This window comes from Sciurus carolinensis, chromosome 7 (assembly GCF_902686445.1).
Source record: "Sciurus carolinensis chromosome 7, mSciCar1.2, whole genome shotgun sequence".
Lineage (NCBI taxonomy): Eukaryota > Metazoa > Chordata > Mammalia > Rodentia > Sciuridae > Sciurus > Sciurus carolinensis.
The window spans coordinates 33,173,522-33,192,832 of NC_062219.1; the positions used below are offsets into that span (position 1 = coordinate 33,173,522).

A 19,311-nucleotide genomic window follows, 5' to 3' on the forward strand; every position below is an offset into this window, starting at 1 on the left:
ACCTAGATAATTATTGAAATGAATTTGGCATTAAGAAATTCCTGGTTTGCTATAATTTCAGTGCCTCTCCTACCTGGCCCTGCCATCCAAATCCTAGCACCTTCTATTTCCCCCTTTCATGAACTTTTTTAGGTTATATGTATCATATAATGATGTTCCTATTTAAAATTGTTTAAGCTACCAAATTTTAATAATTCAAAATTTTTTACTTTAATGGTCTGCTTCTTTTAACAACAACAACAACAAAAAAACCTGATTATACATTTACTCATTATTTTCCTTATTTGTCATTTCAACCTGGCATTTGGCAGTAAAGGCATCATTTCTTTAACTCTAGAAATGCTCAGCACAATATTAGCCCTGCTTAAAGTAGTCTTTAAAAGGACAGTCAAGGGCTGGGGAGATAGCTCAGCTGGTAGAGTGCTTGCCTTGCAAGCACAAGGCCCTGAGTTCAATCCCCAGTACCACAAAAAAAAAAAAAAAAAAATAATAAATAAAAGGACAGTCAAGCAACAGGGATTTTGATAATGGAAAATCTAGAACAAGTTAAAAAGCTTAGTGAGTGGACCAAAACAAACTAAAATAGTCTTCTTTACTTTTAATTTATATCATATTAATTCTGAATTAAGATATTTTATTAAAAATGACAAAATAATAAAGTCAAGAAGTCTTTCAACTTTCTCTATTCATTTGCCTCTTTTTCCTGAGTTTTAAATGAAGCTTGGTATGGAACCAATCTAGGTGTCCTTCAACAGATAAATGGATAAAGTAAATGTGGTATATATATACTCAATGGAGGATTACTCAAACTTAAAGAAGAATGAAATTATGGTATTTGCTGATAAGTGAATGGAACTGGAGATTATCATGCTAAGTGAAATAAGCCAATCCCAAAATCCAAAGGCTGAAAGTTCTCTCTGATATGTGGATGCTAACACACAACAAGGAGGTGGATAAGAAAGAATAGTTCAGTGGATTAGACAAAGGGAAATAAAGGGAAAGGAGAAAGGATGGGAATAGGGAAGACAATAGAATGAATACATGACCAGTGTAACTCCACATTTTGTATAACTACAAGAATAGGAAGTCATACTCCATGTATGTATAATATGTGTAATGTGTCAAAATACATTCTGCTGTCATGTATAACTAAAATGAAGCTTGGTCTTCATCCCTCCTTAATTTTCACTATTCACTCCAACCTGAGATCATCTTTACTTCCAGGCACCATCTATTTGCTACCAAACTTCCCTGATAATTATCTCTTTGAGTTTTAAATATTCATTCAATTGCATTCTGAACTTCTTAATTTGGGTGTCACAGAACCCTCAGCTGCAAATAAGCATCTTCCCTCAACTTACTCCCAGCAGCGTTCTTGCTAATGTAAATGGACCCATCATAGTCTACTTGCAGTAGTAAGATAGAAACCAGAAACTGTCATTGCTGTCCCACGTGCCTCATCCACCTCACACCAAGTCATGCCAAGTTTATCTCCCAAATGAATCTCAAAGTATCCGTTTCTATCCATGATGGTTTGCCACTACCACAGTATCCAAGTCACTACTACATATATCCTTTCTGGAATGTTGCAAAAGCTAATCATTTTCTTCCCACTTTCCCTCTATGCAATAAAAGTGATTTCTAAATACACACAGATCAGGTCAGTTCACTTTCCTGACTGCAACATCTCAGTGCTTCCCACTGCACTTCTTGTGGCCTGAAAAACACCTACATGATTTGGTGTTGCCTTCTCTGGGCTTCCTCTTAGCTCTCTCCTCTGGTTCCCAATACTCCAGACATTGGAGGGATATTACATTCACACAGGACTTCAAACTACCTGGCACAGAGTAGCACGTGATAAAGGTTAGCTGCTGTTATTTTTATTGTTATCATTATTCATGGAGTCATCTAACCATCAGCTTATCTGTGCATTTGCTCCTTATGTGTTCCTCCAGTATGCTCGCTTCTTCCTCAATTAGGCCATCTACAAATTGTTTACTTTTGTTACACAGAGGAGACCCTGATAGTCAGCCCCATTCCCATCCCACTCTGGAGTAGGACCTCTTCATAGACTTCTCAGGGCTTCAGATCTCTTCCTTTGCAATGCTTTTCAGAATTAAAATTTACTTGGGTACTAACTAGAGCACTGAATGGAGGTGGGGGAGAAGGAACTGGTAGCTAACCTAAGTGAGCTATACCATAGAGGGCAGATAAATACAGAGAGAGCATCCCCTCTCCAATGATCAATCACGTCAAACATGGATAACAAACTAGAAAAGAAGATATACTAAATATGTTTTAGTTAGTTACTGAGTCATTCAGCCTTAGAGTAAACTGAATTAGGATACCATTCTGTGATATACAGAAGAGACTAAGAGTCTTAGTGGGTCCCTGAGTGGACTCACTACTTTGGAATACCTTGTATTAGGAAGGAAGGAAAGGATTTCTCTGATAAATAGCAAAGGCATGTGGCCAGAATAAATATGCCTGCACTCCAACTGAGGACAATTACTACGGAGTTTCATGGGGTAGGGAAATACCATCATACTCATGGGAGTTTCCATAGCTTTGCACTATGTTCAAGATGATAAAGACTTTGGTGGAGTTCAGAAGAGAAAAATGACTTTTTTTTGCTAAAGCAGGATTTAAGTACTATATTGTGTGGAAATCATAACAGAATGTTCTAACTAATGAAGTAACTATATTAGAGTTCACTTCAATGATAAATGTGCCCAAAGCAATAAACATTGTCTAATTATAAGGAACTTAGGAATGCAACCATGTATATGAGTAGATGGTGGATATACCACAGCAAACTTGCAAGTGACTTAGCTTTTGGAATGGGCCACATTCGCATGCTGAATCGGCTCATGCAGTATTTAGCTTTGATGTTTTTATCACATGAAATAACATAGTGACACTTCAGTCTTCAGTGCTTATCAAAAGAATCAAGATGTGGTTAATTAGAAAGTTGTCCTTTCTAGAATTTTCATTGTTTTGTAGTTAAAAAGGCAGATATCCTTTTAGATTTTCATTTATTTGAACTTCTCATGCATTTATCAGATATATTCGTGTACAGTAGAAATGAGAATTTTTTTTATTTTATTGGTTAGGGTTAGATAGTTTCCATTTGTTTTAAAAAATAAAAACTTACTCTGCCACTGACGGGCCCTCATCATGTCCTGCAGAATCAGGCTCTTCCACATATATGGTATAAAAACTGGGTCTAGGGGTAAATTGAAACAGAGAAAGACATTAAAAATTTGGAATAAACCTGCAGCAAAATCTGGGATCTTGAATATGCTAACCATTCTTTTTCTCCCTGGCCTTCTCCTTATTCAGGACCACAGCGGCACTTGGCCCCAACTGGGATAGGTTTTCCTAACAGGAAGTAAATAAGACCTGCCAGGATGTAATCATTGGTCTACCTCAGCTGTGAAAATCTGTCTTGTTCTTACAGTTAGGACCTCTTTTGGTGTGCCCAAGCCCTTTATATTTCCTGGTTTCTGACTTTTTGCTGGCTCTCTCTTCTACTATACCAAGTTCTGTTTCTGGATGTCTGGTTTCTGATGTGCTGTTTACTTCCACCTCTCTTTCAGGAGACTCTGACAACTCCAGCCCATCATCACGTCCTCGTGCAAGCACCTGTGATTCCTGGGATCTGTCCTCAGAAGTGAGTGTCAGACCCAGTCTCAGCTCTGCCCCAACCCCACATCTTCCTCTGTGATATTTGCCTCTTCTCTCTTGTACTGGCTGTATTTCTGCAGTTAATAGTTATTGTCAACCATGTCCTCAAGAGCACCAGACCTCAGAAATAACTCTTGAAAAGCGCCCATTAAAAGGCAATAGCAAGTATTTTCAAAAACAGTCAGTGATGATCAAGAAAAATTCCATTTTTGGTCCACATGTGTCCCACTATGCCAACACTTCTCTGATGCTATGTATTACCTTTCAGCTTTGGGCAGGTCCAGCCATTTTAACAATGTAGAAACTCTCTCTTCATATGAGATCTTACTGAAAAAAAGAGTAAATATAATTTTAAAAAATTAATTGGATCAGGGAATAATTGCATTCTATTCCTCCTCAGGAAAATAGGTTAATATATTCAGATATCCATTTGTGATCCTATATGATCAAAATGCTGAAAAGTATTCAGTATATTCAAAGGGTCCCTATTTTCAGTATTTATATACAGATATACTTCTCTGTATAGTAAGTATTTAATGCTTTGTTTCTTCCTTGCCCTTCTCTCCTTCAATTTTCCCCAACTAAATACTCAGTTTATTAATTTTCATTCAATTATATATTTATATATATTGAGCATCTATTGCCAGACACTGTTCATTTGAAACAAAATTTATTAGTGAGCAAACCAAAGATTACATTACCATGAAGGAAGGCAAGAAACAAACAATAGAGTTAATACACAAATTCTATGTATATTTAGAAGTGACAAATGCTATGGAAAAAATAAAAATTATAGCAGAGTAAGGGGCCCTGAGAAATGGGTGAGAGTGATTTGGAATTCTAAACTGAGTGTGTTTGAAGTAAGGCAATATTGAAAAGGTGATTTTTTAGCAAAAACTTGAAAGAAGTGAGAGAGTGGGCATTTGAATCCAAGGAGGAAGTCGTCTTTGGCAGGGGGAAGGGCTGGTGCAAAGGCCTCACGGTGGAAGTAAACTTGGTGTGCCGAGGTCCACCGAGGAAGTCCGAGTGAGCATCTGGGCAGTAGATGGACATCAGGTCTGGGGATGGTGGTTGCCATTCCACAGAGAGTCCTTGAGGCTTTTACTTTGACTGATCAAAGGAGTGCCATAATTGATCTTGCATTTTAAAGTAATTTTTTGACTGGTTGAATAAGAATAGATTATAAGGAATAAGAAGCACAGAAATGGGGCTGGGGACATAGCTCAGTTCGTAGAGTGGCTTGTCTATCAAGCATAAGGCCCTGTGTTCAATCCCCAGCACTGCAAAAAACGCAGCACAGAAATGGATAAAAAGGCAACTGTAGAAGAAAGTTCAAACCAGATGGTAGTGCTGGAGATCCTGAGACCGCAATCATCTTTGTTTAGATGGTTTAGATTAGGTGTTCCCAAAAACCTCATGTGTGAGGCAATGCAAGAAAGTTTTGAGATGAAATGATGGGTTTAAAAAAGAGAAGAAACAATGACTCCAAGGCATTTGAACCCAAACGACTAGAAATAGAGAATTTCACTCAAGATTAAGACAAAAAGGGGCTTGTGTGGAGTAGTTCAGTGGGTAGAACATGTACTTAGTATGCACATGGATCTGGGCTCCACCCCACCCTAAAAAAAAAACAACAAAAAAAAAAATCCTAATCAATACTGCTTAGATGGGCTCTTATCTGAAAGTGATTCATTACCCGTCGTAATTCTTATATATGGTAGGAAAGGAACCATTAATAGCCACATCTGATCCTGGCCAGAAGTAGGTAGCGGCTTTCAAACCTTGGTACATTGCTGTCAGCCATATCTGTAAGAAGAGAGAACCGAGAATAAGCGAACGTCAATAGGTTAGTTGTTGTTGAAATGGTACAGCTTATTGGAAACAACAATTTCCACTGCAAAACTTATAATAATTATTAAAACTTGTGTTTGCAGCAGTCAAAATATATAAATATTCAAGTATCTGCCTCAACAGTTAAAAATGTGGTAAGGCAGTGAGGAACAAGTTCATCTTTTTTAAATTGATGAAATTATAAGATTCTTCTTTCTCTTTAAAAGAATTATGAAATATTATGAAGAAAAAAATTAGATAATTTTTCTGAGTAATTTCCAGATGGTTATAGTTACAATACAAAACTCAAGTTTCAACATAAGAGTAAACAGCAATAAATGTTTTAAAAATTCAAATAATAATAATAAATAGTGGTGAAACACCTTCACAACCTAGCTCTGGAGACAAGATGGATAATTTAAAACTCAAAGTAGAACAAGAAGATCAGTCCATGTCACATGGGTAAATGGGGTTACTTTGGAAACCATGAACAGAATGCTACATACTGGTTGCCCCTTCCACCAGGCTGGGTTATTTTTCTCCTCTGAAGAAAGTGAAAATTCTTGTTGAGCTGTACATCATACATATTATTGTCATAATACCATGTGATTCAGGATACAAGCCCTAAAATGTTAATTAAAAAGAGTGAGATAAATAAAATTATTTATGTAATTACTGCCTATGAAAGTAAAGCCAAATGTATATTTAAAATACTGTAAAATCTATAACTCATGTCTAGGAAGGATGTCATGTACCTTTAATATAAAATACCTGGATCTGAACCCAAATTTGAGGCTGGCTAGCCAGCTAGATACAGGCAGTTTTTGTTCCTAATTCTGCCGTGTATATAGCAGCAAACAAAGAACATCAGGTGAATGATTTGCATTGATGGTATTAATATAACTCTCGTTTGCTTAGTAACTGTTCATCAATAAAATTTCCCATATTATAATAATTACTCACTGCTTATATTAGCAAACAGTCACAAGAAATTTACTAGATAGATTTGAATTACCAGATACTCGACTAAATGTGATTAAAGCTAGTTATCAACTCGTTCTCTCCATCCTCTTTTCCATTCATCCATTTTGCTATCAATCCAATCATTCATTCAATCAAATTATTTATAGTCATTTACTCCTTCTACATATTTTCATTGAATGCCTACTATATCTCCTGTCGTCATAACTACTTTCAGACAGATTCTAGGATCAACAATTCAGAACATCACTATATATATGACAGAGATATCATATAATTAATAGCACTTGTATGTAATCTTTCATTCATATATATGTATGTGTGCATTATATGTATTTATATTTATGTATGTATACATACTGTTAATTCTTATTATTCATGTTAGTTATGTTCTCTAAAATTGTGATGAACACTGAATTAACAAATATTGAACCATTGCTTCTAAGGTAAGTACAGGGTTAGGTTTCTGAGGACCTCTGGTATGACATTTTTGTGTACTGATCATCATATTACCTTCTGTGTGTCTGAAAAATGGAACCTATTTAACATTTAATACTATTTAATACTAGCTTACTGTACCCATTCCTGAATGAAGTTTATGTAACACATGATCTTCTCTGTAAGGCATATCGAGGCCTGCTTGCTAGGAACACACTAGATGGCACTTTAGCACTGATTAGAGACCATTTTAAATAGCAAAATCAACAATAAGAAGCACAAACATGAAAAACATAGCACTAATAGGTAATAGACTGTGGAAAACGACACTTGTTGACATCATGAGAACTAAAACAAGAGGACAGGAGTGTTGCCTTGTATACCTCAACTGGAAGGTGTGCATCAGGCAACTCACGTGGCTCCTGGCCATATCCACAATGATCACACATGCACTACATTGTGGATCGGGGGTTACAAATAAATTTTAGTGAGCAGATGAAATTGCGCATATGAAATCTACAAACAATGAGGATATATACATACAATTACTTAAGGATTAACTTTTATTCAGTCAGTTATCATTCCATAGTAATAAAATACTATTATGCAAAATAGTAAAGACACAAATATCCTTTGGTGATGAAGGCTGAAGCAGAGAACTTCCTCTGAGTTAATTTTAATCATTCCAGTTACATCTTTCATACATCAAGGAGAATTCACTTGTTTTAGCTGTTTTATCTAAAGAGATTTGTTTATCTAAAGTTGTTTATCTAAGAGGCCAGTATGAATTCATTCGTGGAACATAAGTATTAAGTTAGAAATCATGAAGAACAACATTTCCACATCGCAGGGGTTGTCCACTAAATGGTTCACCTAACACATGATCTTATCTGTGAGGCATGGCAAGGCCTGCTTTAGAATACCTTTTGCTCAGTGGTCAGCAATCCAAACAGGAATACAAGATAGCACTTCAGCACTATGATTGGGGGCTATTTTAAACAGCAAAATCAGCAATAAGAAGCATATATAACCTACCATACTCAGAGGACCTTCAGTTAAATAAAGGGCAATCAAAAGGCCAGGAGAAAGGTATTTCAGAGAGTTTATTCTGGCCTCACACAAAGGTAAGGACACACTCATAGTTAAATAGTTAATGTCTCACAGCACACTTCCAGCCTCATGTTGAACCATGACTCCCCAGCTGAATTAAGCCATGAACTATCATTACATGTACTTGTGAAGTATGTGGCATGGGCTTGGACAGTTCTTGCCCACGAAGGTTTGTCTGACATGGTCAGTTTCCTGTCTGTGGCCTGTCAGTCTTTCCAGTGGTCAAAGCACTTACCGTGACAATGCTGTAATGATTTGGGAAGGTTTTGGTAGGATATACAGCTCTCATGTATTTTGAATGAATTCCACATGTTTCTGCAACAAAGTATTGTTGAGAAATTAGAAAGTTGTTTCCTCCTTAGAAATATGCTGAATAATTAAAAATCTGGACATGATCTGGGTACATGCCTATAATCATATCTATTCAGGGAAGCTAGGCAGGAGGATCACTAATTTGAGGATAGCTTGGTAAACTTTACTTTTGTCAAAGTACAAAAAAAAAGGGGGGGGCCAGGGATGTAGCTCAGTTGTAGAGGGCTTGCCTAGCATGGGTTCAATCCCCAGCACCATCAAACACACAACAAATATTAGTCTGAACATGAAGGTTTCCCAGAAAACTAACTGAAAGAGGTTGAAATTCTGACCCCTTCACTTCTTCCATTCTAAGGAATGTCCGTTTTTAGAAGAGGAATGAGCTTAAATAAAGGTCAATAACATTTTTCTGTGAAAAGGCAGATGATAATATGGTTTCTGTTGCAACAGCTCAACTCTGCCATTTAACCACTGAGGTACCCATAGCCAATACACAACGATGAGCAGATCTGTGTGCTAACAAATTTTATTGATGGACATGGGAATTTTAATTTCATATAATTTTTACATTGCAAGGTATTATTTTATTTAAAAAAAAATTTTTAATGTAAAACAACTCTTAGCATATGGCAGGCCATATGATATCAAGCAGAGCAAGCAGGATTTGGCCTGTTTGGATTGTGACCCCCGAGCTAAAGGTATCCTAAATTACACACTTAGTTTGCTTTTTCTTTCTGACTCTGGTCATTATAGTAAGAATCTCTATATATTATTCCTTCTCAGCTGATAGTTCCTATATGTAAAGTATCCTCCATAATAAAAATCAACACAACTGTCCAGGTAACTAAAAAGGGATTCATTTGACTTGTTCAACTGTATAAGACCATGTCACATAGTAATGTTTGCAAAATGAGCTCACTTTATTGCTTATTATTTTCAGTTCAGTTTCCATTTGATCTGTGAAGTTTCCTGTACTGTGTTGTTCACAAAGTATGGCATTAATTTTGCTTTCATTGTTCTGTTGTTTTCAATCTGTGCAGTAACCTCGTTTAAGGAGGTCAGAACTACTAGAGCACATTGCTATTTCCTTTGCAGCAAAGTCCAAGAAATTTTCCATACCCAAATCCCACTGCCTCTAATTCTAAAGGAAAGCTTCCCTGTTATAGTCTCTTAAGTTAAAAAAAAAAAAAAAAGTGAAATTGATTGTTGGCCAAAAAGTAACAAACTTGCAGCTGGAAACAACGAATATTTTCCCAAATAGATCTGTGGTTGATCTCCTTCCCAGTCTCTATTCAGTATTTCCAATACAATCCAGGAATTTCCTCCTTCAGAATCTAGTCCCTATAAAGTTCACTACATAGCACCATTTGATGAGAAACGGAGATGGGGGAAAGGGACTTCAAAATTTTACATGTTTAACAATCACACAATCACGCCAGATGATTCTGATATACTTAGTTTGTAAACTGCTCTGAAACTTGATTCATAAGACATGGCTTTAAATTAAAATAACCTTTATTTTTCTCTTTTTTTTCTTTTTTCCCCCTTTTTTTTAAAATTCATTTTATTGCAAACAAATGGGATACATCTTGTTTCTCTGTTTGTACATGAAGTAGAGGCATACCATTTGTGTAATCATACATTTACCTAGGGTAATAGTTTTTGATTCATTCTGTTATTTTTTTCTCCCCCTCATCCCTTATTTTTCTCTTTTAGTCAATAACATCAATAAATAATTCTTGTCTTCAGTTAGGATAAGATAAATTAAATATTGTTGAAAAGTTATATGATAAGAAAATATAAAGGAAGCTAATCCTCTTACATAATTAAAGATTTAAGTGGGTGAAAAGTCACAGAATGAACCAAGATATAAAGTCAGTTTTTGTTTTTATTTCCTTGAAACATGGGTAGCAAACTCAAATTCTTAAATGCTCTAGGGTATTAAATAAAATGTAAACTGAGCCATAGTGTATAAAACAAAATGTAAATTAAGCTGCCAGTACAGTGTGAATATGATACCATCCTAGTTATAAAGTCATAGACCAGATATATCTCTTGACTATCTATAGACCTAGGCTACTATTTTGCACTTGTATCTGGCTACTATAGTATAGTCCACAAGAAACACCATCTTCCATTACTGTTTCTTCCAAATCTTAATAATCAAATTTATGATCAAATAAAATACTATTGGAAAGACATGCAATAAACTAATAAGAGTATTTGTTTCTGTAGAAGAAAAATAAGATGATCAGGGAAAATGCATTTGTTTTTACTATATATCCTTTAATATTTCTTTGAAATGTTTACCATATGCACAATTTACTTCTAGAAAACCATTTGTGTGTGGGTGTGCATGCCTGCACACATGTGGGGAGGGCACTGGGGGTTGAACACTAGTCCTAGTTTGGCAAGCTCTACCACAGAGTTATATCCCCAACTCTTTTTATTTTGAGAGAGGGTCTCATTAAGTTGTTCAGTCTGATATTGAACTTGTGATACTCCTGCTTCAGCTGCCCAAGTAACTTGGATAACAGGTATGCATCACTATATCCAGTTAGAAAATTGTTTTTTAAAAAAGAAATAATGAACAAAAATAACCTGAAAATATAATGGGATACGCTTATGTAACTAGGCTTACAGTAACTATAAACTATAAGAAAGACTAGATGGCTTAATGGATGAATAGGTGAAACAGCCAAAGAATGTGCAGATCAAAACTACAATGTAGTCTTTATGAAATTCTTATCAGGATTGGCATAAAGAAGTGTGATTAATTAAGGTATTCTTGCAAACTGAAAACATAGAAAATAACTCAGCAATATTCACAGGTTCAAAATAGGTACTTTTCGTTTTGCACATATCTCATATCCTTCTGGAAATACTATTCATGTGGTTGACCTTTGTCATTTCCAGCACTCAAATCAATAAGTTCTGCAGAACCTCTGATCTTCCCAGTGGTTGCATGTATGCATCCAAGCCCTTGGCACACAGATGAGAAAAGACAGAAAAAGGAAGACAGAAGTGATGTCAGCAATATGGCAAAACAGGAAGCTCTCGGGTCTTCTTCCCACACAGACATAACCATTTAACAGCAACACATGGATCAATTCCCTTTGTAAACAACCCAAAAACTATTTCAGAGTCTCCTGCACACCAGCAAAGTGTGAAACCAGCCATATCAAAACTGGCAGGAAAAATGTAAATATCTTTTCATAATTCCCATCCCTAGTAGGTCCCATACGATCCAGGGGAACCCCAGGATACTGCTATATTTTCTGGTAAGAACCTGTTTCTCCCCAAGGAAGGGAAGAACTTGACTAAACATTTACTATTCAACTTTCCAAATGCTACCAAAGGGACTAGTTTCTATCTCACGTGTCTTAGGGACCCATCATACAGTAGGGTCCTGGAGGATCCAGTGAACAAAGAAGGAGGTCTGAACTAGTATGCAGACATTCACTGTAGTTCCTTCCTTTGATTCAGCGCAGAATGAGGGAGTACTAAACTCCAGCTCCTAACTTCTCCCTGAGAATGAAAGAGTTGGACGATATGTCCATTGCCTATAGTTTTCCAGAGGTTTCCCAAAGTCTTACCCTCTGTCTTATCAGTCTTGTAGCACTAAGAGAATCCAGCATAGTTAAGTAAACTGGGGGCCAGTTACCATAAAGAAAATGCTTTGATAAGAATGGTAGTAATCAAATCCTCTCCCCTTGGCTCATCACTGAGAAAACAGAAAAAAAACCCAACATTTCAAATTATCTCTGGGAACAGAAAGAGAGTGCTTATAGAATGTCTAATGATACAACTTCTCTGGTGGCTTCTCTTGCTTATCTCAGAACACTGAGAGCACTTGGCATATTCTAGATACCATAGTAGTGAGTGGTGGTACACCTCAGAACAAAGAAAGATAGGACTAACATAAAGTCTTGAGGAACCTCCAAAATCTCTGACCAGGTTGATTCATGAGGGTTTCTTCTATACAAGACCAGTCTAGGAAGATTGAGAGGTGGCTACCTTATCTAACATACAGACACCAACACAGAAAGTAACAAGAAAATATGTTCAAAACAAAGAAACAAGATTAATCATAGAAATTGAACCTAATGAAGCAAAAAAGTATGATTTATCTTACAGACAATTCAAAATAACTATTATAAAAATGCTCATCAAGATAAGAAGACAGAGAAACAACATGTATCCCATTTGTTTACAATAAAAATAAATTTTAAAAAAATAAGAAGAGATGAGAATTTCAAGAATTTTTAAAAAGAGAATATAAAAAAGTATCAAATGGAAAACAGGGAGCAGAAGAATATAATAACTACACTGAAAAATGCAGTAGAGCAGTTTAATTGCAGAATAGATCCAGAAAAAGAAATGACACCAAACTCAAAGAACTTGTCATTGGGAATTATTCATACAGAGGAGCAAAATTAAAATTTTAGAAGAAGGAGGAGGAGAAGGAAACAAAGATGAAGACACTTGTGGGACACAATCAAGTGGACCAATATATGCAGTATGGAATTTTTGAAAGGAAAAGAGAAACAGAAAGAACCAGAAAGTAATTCAAATAAATGGCCAAAAGCTTCTAACTTTGGGAAGAAAATGAACATGCAGACTTAGGAAATCTAAAGGACCCCAAAAGAGATGAATCTTAAGAAGTCCACACCAATGCAGATAATAATCAAATTATCAAAAGACAAAGACCAAAAAAAAAAAAAAAGAATTTCAAAAGTAGCAAAAGAAAAGTGACTCCAAAATATGAGGGAAACTTTACAAGACTATCAGCAAAAATTTCAACAGAAACTGCAAACCAGGAGGGAGTGTAGTGAAATATTCAAAGTAGTGAAAGAAAAATATATAAAAACTGCCAAGTAAGAATACTCTATCCAGTGAAACAGGTCTTCCAAAAATGATAGAGAGAAATGAAAGCAAGAGAGAGAATAATACTTTTCCAGACAAATAAAAGCTGCGGGAGTTCACCACCACTAGACCTTCCCTGGAAGGAAGTGGGAGTTGTTCAACTTGAAAAACAAAGGACACTGCACAGTAAAACATAAGAATTGTCACATAAGAAAGTCCAAAACTCATTACTAAAGTCAAATACGTAGACAAATGCAAAATGCTGTATTACTGTAAAGATGGTAGATAAATCATTTTTAATCCTAGTAAAAAAGTTAAAAGTATTAAAAATAGCTATAACTGAATAAGATAATAGATATATAATATAAATAGGCATAAACTATGACTTCAATAACTTTATGTGTATTAGGGAAAAGTAAAAGTATGGAACTTTTATAAGCAACTAAAATTAAGTTATCAGCTTAAAATAGATTGTTATTATCACAAAATATTTTGTGTAAGTACATGGTAACCACAAAGACAATGTCTATAGAAATTATACCAAAAAAATGAGAAAGGAATCAGAGCATATAAATATATTTTGAAAATGAAACACAAAGGAAGAAAGCAATAGAGGAGGAGGAGAACAAAAGAACTACAAGTCAAACAAAAACCAACTAACAAGATGGCAATAGGAAAACTTCCATATAAATAATGACATTAAGTATAAAGTGATTAAACTACCTAATAAAATGACAGTGGCTAAATGTATTAAAAAACAAGATCCAAGTGTATGCTGATTACAAGAGACTCACTTTAGATTTAAGGCTCAAAGAAAAGAAATGTTCCATGCAAATTCCATGCAAATGTTCCAAAAGAAAAAGATGTTCCATGCAAATGGTATCCCAAATAAGGCAGAAATGACTATAATGATATGAGAACAAAATGAACTTTAAAAAAGTCTCAAAACAGATTAAGAAGGACCTTACTTAATGATAAAAGGATCAAGCCATCAGTTAGAAAAAAATCATTTTAAATAAATAAATAAATATGATAATTATGTATGAACACCAAACTGAATTCCTAAAGACATAAAGCAAACAATGATAGCTCTGAAAGGAAATAGAGACAGCAATACAGTAATGGTTGGAGATTTCACTATCTCACATTCAATAATGGGTAAAACAACCAGACTATGCTCCCCAAAAAAATCAATGAAGAAACAATGTACTTAAACAAGACTGCAGATCAAATGTATCCAACATATGTATGTATAAAACATTCAACACTATGTAACACATTCTTCAAGTACACATGGAACATTCCCCAGGTTAGATTACATATTAAAACAAATCTTAACAAACTCAAGAAAATTGAATTATACCAAATATCTTCTCTAGCAAAAATGGAATGAAATTAGAAATCTATTTCAAAAGGAGAAATGGAAAATTCAACAGCATGTGGAAATGAACCCACAACCAAAAGGTCAATAAGAAATAAAAAGAGAAATTTAAAAATATCTTGAGACAAGACAAATGAAAACTAAAACACAATATACCAAAACTAACAGGATACAACAAAAAGCAGTACTAAGAAAGAAGTTTATAACAATAAATGCATACATTCAAAAAGAAGAATTAAAAATAAACAATGTTTCTTTTTATGCGGTGCTAAGAATCAAACCCAGTGCCTTACCTGTGATATTCAAGTACTCTACCACTGAGCTACAACACAAGCCCAAACAACCTACTTTTACACCTCAAAGAACTAAAAAGAGAACAACAAACTAAACCCAAAATTAGCAGAAAGAAGAAAACAATAAAATTAAAAAATAAATAAAACAGAGAACAGAAAACAACAGAAAAATGAACAAAATAAAGAGTTGTTTTTTCCACTAGAAAAAATAAGGATAGTAGGAACATACCTCAACATTGTAAAGGCTATCTATGCTAAGCCCACAGCCAACATCATTCTAAATGGAGAAAAACTGAAAAACTAAAAGCATTCCCTCTAAAAACTGGAACAAGACAGGGATTTCCTTTTTCACCACTTCTATTCAACATTGTCCTTAAAACACTAGCCAGAGCAATTAGACAGACCAAAGAAATTAAAAGAATATGAATAGGAAAAGAAGAACTCAAGCACTCACTATTTGCCAATGACATGATTCTATTTTTAGAGGAACCAAAAAACTCCACTATAAAACTTCTAGAATCAATAAATGAATTCAGCCAAGTAGCAGGATATAAAATTAATACACGTAAATCTAATGCATTTCTATTCATAAGCAATGAATCCTCTGAAAGAGAAATTAGGAAAACCATTCCATTCACAAGAGCCTCAAAAAAAAAAAAAAAAAAAAAAAACTTGGGAATCAATCTAAAAAAGAGGTGAAAGACCTGTACAGTGAAAACTACAGAACACTAAAGAAGAAACTGAAGAAAACCTTGGAAGATAGATCTCCCATATTCTTGGATAGGCAAAATTAATATTGTCAAAATGGCCATACTACCAAAAGTGCTATTCAGATTCAATGCAATTCCAATTAAAATTTCAATGACATTCCTCATAGAACTAGAGAAAGCAATCATGAACTTCATCTGGAAGAATGATAGCCAAAAAATAGCCAAAACAATCCTGAGCAGAGAGTGAAGCAGGAGGTGTCACAATTCCAGACCTTAAACTATACTATAGAGCAATAGTAACAAAAACACCATGCTATTGGCACCAAAATAGACAGGTAGATCAATGGTACAGAATAGAAGACACAGAGACAAACCCATAAAAATACAGTTACCTCATAGTAGACAAAGGAGCCAAAAACATACAATGGAGAAAAGATAGCCTGTTCAACAAATGGTGCTGGCAAAACTGGAAATCCACATGTAATAAAATGAAATTAAACCTCTCTCACCCTGCACAAAACTCAACTCAAAATGGATCAAGGACTTAGGAATTAGACCAGAGACCCTGCACCAAATAGAAGACAAAATAGGCCCAAATCTTCATCATATTGGCTTAGGATCAGACTTCCTCAACAAGACTCCCAAAGCACAAGAAATCAAAGCAAGAATCAATAAGTGGGATGGACTCAAACTAAAATGCTTTTTCTTAGCAAAGGATACAATCAAGAACGTGAAAAAAGAGCTTACAGAGTGGGGAGAAAATCTTTTCCCCATGCACTTCAGATAGAGCACTTATCTCCAAAATTTATGAAGAACTTACAAAACTTTACACCAAAAATACAAAGAACCCAATCAATGAATGAGCCAAGGAACTGGATAGACAATTTAAGGAAGAAGATATACAGGTGATTAATAAATATATGAAAAAGTGTTCAACATCTCTAGTAATTAGAGAAACGCAAATTAAAACAGCTCTAAGATTTCATCTTACTTCAATTAGAATGGCTACTATCAAGAACACAAACAATAATAGATGTTGGTGTGGATGGGGGGAAAAAGGCACACTTTTACATTGCTGGTGGAGTTGCAAATTGGTATGCTCTCTCTGGAAAGCAGTGTGGAAACTCCTCAGAAAACTTGGAATGGACCCACCTTTTGACCCAGTTAACCCACTCCTTTGTTTATACCCAAAGGGCTTAAAATTAGCATACTACGGTAACACAGACACATCAAAGTTTACAGCAGCTCAATTCACAATAGCTAAATTGTAGAACCAACCTAGATGCCCTTCAAAAGATGAATGGATAAAGATACTGTGGTATATATACATAATGGAATATTATTGAGCTATAAAGAAGAATAAAATTATGGCATTTGCAGATAAATGGATGGGATTGGAGAATATCATGCTAAGTGAAATAAGCCAATCCCAAAAAAACAAAGGACGAATGTTTTCCCTGATAAGTGGAAGATGATATATAATGGGGTGGGGGTTTAGGGGGTGAGAGAAGAATGGAAGAACTTTAGATTTTGTAGATGGAAATGAGAGGGAGGAGGGGGTGGGGTATAAAAAATGGTGGAATGAGATATACATCATTACCCTATGTACATGTATGATTACATGAATAGTATGAATCTATATCATGTACAATCATAGAAATGAAAAGGTGTACCCCATTTGTGTACAATGAATCAAAATGCAATCTGTAAAAATTAAAAAAAGAATTGTTTTTTGAAAAGACAATCATAATTGACAAATCTTTAACAAGATAAAATAGTTAAGATTCAAATTCATAAGATCATAAAGAGAAATACTACAACTAATAATGCAGAAATAATCTTAAGAGACTACTGAGAACAATTACATGTCAACAAACTGGATAATCCAGAAAAATCTGATTAAATTCCTAGAAACATAAACCCAGCAAGGCTGAATCAAGATGAAATGGAAATATGAATGTATTTATCTATAACTAGTAAGGAGATTGAATCAGTAATCAAAAACCTCCCAAAAGAAAGCCCAAAGGCTGCGTGACTTGGTTGGTAAATGCTTACCAAACACTTAAAGAACTAAATGTCGGTTTTCTAAATTCTACCAAAACCTTGAGGACAAGGGGAAACACTTTCAAACTCATCTTATGAGGTCAGAATTACCTTGATAAAAAACCATACAGACATTGTAAAGAAGGGAAAACTTCAGACCAATATCCTTGACATGTAAAAATACTCAACAAAATACTTGCAAACCAAATTCAAGCCCCATCAAAAATATTATACACTATAACAAATGGGATTTATCCCTGAGATACAAAGATGGTTCAACATCTGAAAATTAATTAATGTGGTATACCACATTAAAAAAGAATAAAGTTCACATCATCTCAATAGATGCAGAAAAAAGTGATAAAATTCAACACTTTTTCATGATAAAAACTCTGAACAAAGTAGGAATAGAGGGAAATTACTTCAACCTCATAAAGTCCCTATATGAAAATCCCATAGCTAACATCCTACTTGTTATGGTTTGGTTATGAGTTGTGTTCCTTTGTTAATGCAGGAATATTCAGAGATAAAATGATGCGATTATGAGAACTACAACTTAATGGGTGGATTTATCAATTTGCTGGATTAATTATGTGAACGGACTAACTGGGTGGTAACTATAGGCAGGTGGGGACATAGCTGGAGGACATGGATCATTGGGAGCATGCCCTGGGGATTATATATCTGTCCTTCTGGCTCCTTCTCTCTCTTCAATTCTTTTTTTTTTCACATCTCTATTTTATTTTATATTGCTTTATTTGTTCTTTTCAGATATACTTGACAGTAGAGTGTATTTTGACATATTATACATACATGGAGTATAATTTATTCTAATTAGGATCCTATTCTTACGGTTGTATATGACGTGGAGTTACCCTGGTTGTATATCCATATATAAGGAGGACATTAGAAAAATGCAAATTAAAACTACACTAAGATTCTATCTCTCTTCAATTCTTACCTGCCAGTCTTCCTCCATGATGTTCTTCACCCCAGGCCCAAAGTGATGAGTCAGCTATGGACTGAACCTCTGAAACTATGAGTCCAAAATAAACTTTCTTCCTCTAAGTTTATTTTGGTGGTGTTTCGGTTATAGCAATATAAAGTTGACTTAAAATAGTACTCAATGGTTAAAAACAGAAAACTCTTCCATTGATATCAGAAACAAGGCAAGAATGTACCTTCTCTCTACCTGTATTCAACATAGTAATAGAAGTCCTGGTCAAGGAAATTAAAGAAGAAAAAGAAATAAAAGAAAGCCGAATAGAAAAGAAAGAAGCAAAATTTCCCTACTTGCACATGACATGATATAATATATAAAATCTCTAAAGACTTCCCCCAAGCTCTGAGAACTAATAAATGAATTTAGCAACATTGATGGATATAAAATCAGTTGGGTTTCTATGCACCAATAATGAACGATCTGAAAAGGAAATGAGGAGAACAATCCCAGTTATAATGGCATCAAAAAGAATAAAGTACTTAGGAATAAACTTAAATAAAGAAATAAAAGACTTGTAGGGTGAAAACAACAGAATATAAGAGAAAGAAATTGAAGAAGACATAAACAAATGGAAAGACATCTAGTATTCATGGGCTATAAGACTTAATATTGTTAAAATATTAAGCTTCTATCCAAAGCTGTTTACAGATTCAATGC

At 34.8% G+C, this 19,311-nt stretch overlaps 1 protein-coding gene across 1 annotated transcript in view; it reads right to left on the bottom strand.

Moving 5' to 3' along the window:
* Positions 1-19,311, bottom strand: part of Enpp3 (ectonucleotide pyrophosphatase/phosphodiesterase 3) — a 97,052-nt gene that overhangs the window by 37,475 nt on the left and 40,266 nt on the right. Inside the window, 7 exon segments of the mRNA XM_047558745.1 lie at positions 3,151-3,226; positions 3,949-4,014; positions 5,384-5,493; positions 6,024-6,073; positions 6,076-6,114; positions 6,117-6,141; positions 8,282-8,361. Coding sequence (XP_047414701.1) covers positions 3,151-3,226; positions 3,949-4,014; positions 5,384-5,493; positions 6,024-6,073; positions 6,076-6,114; positions 6,117-6,141; positions 8,282-8,361 — 446 coding nt within the window.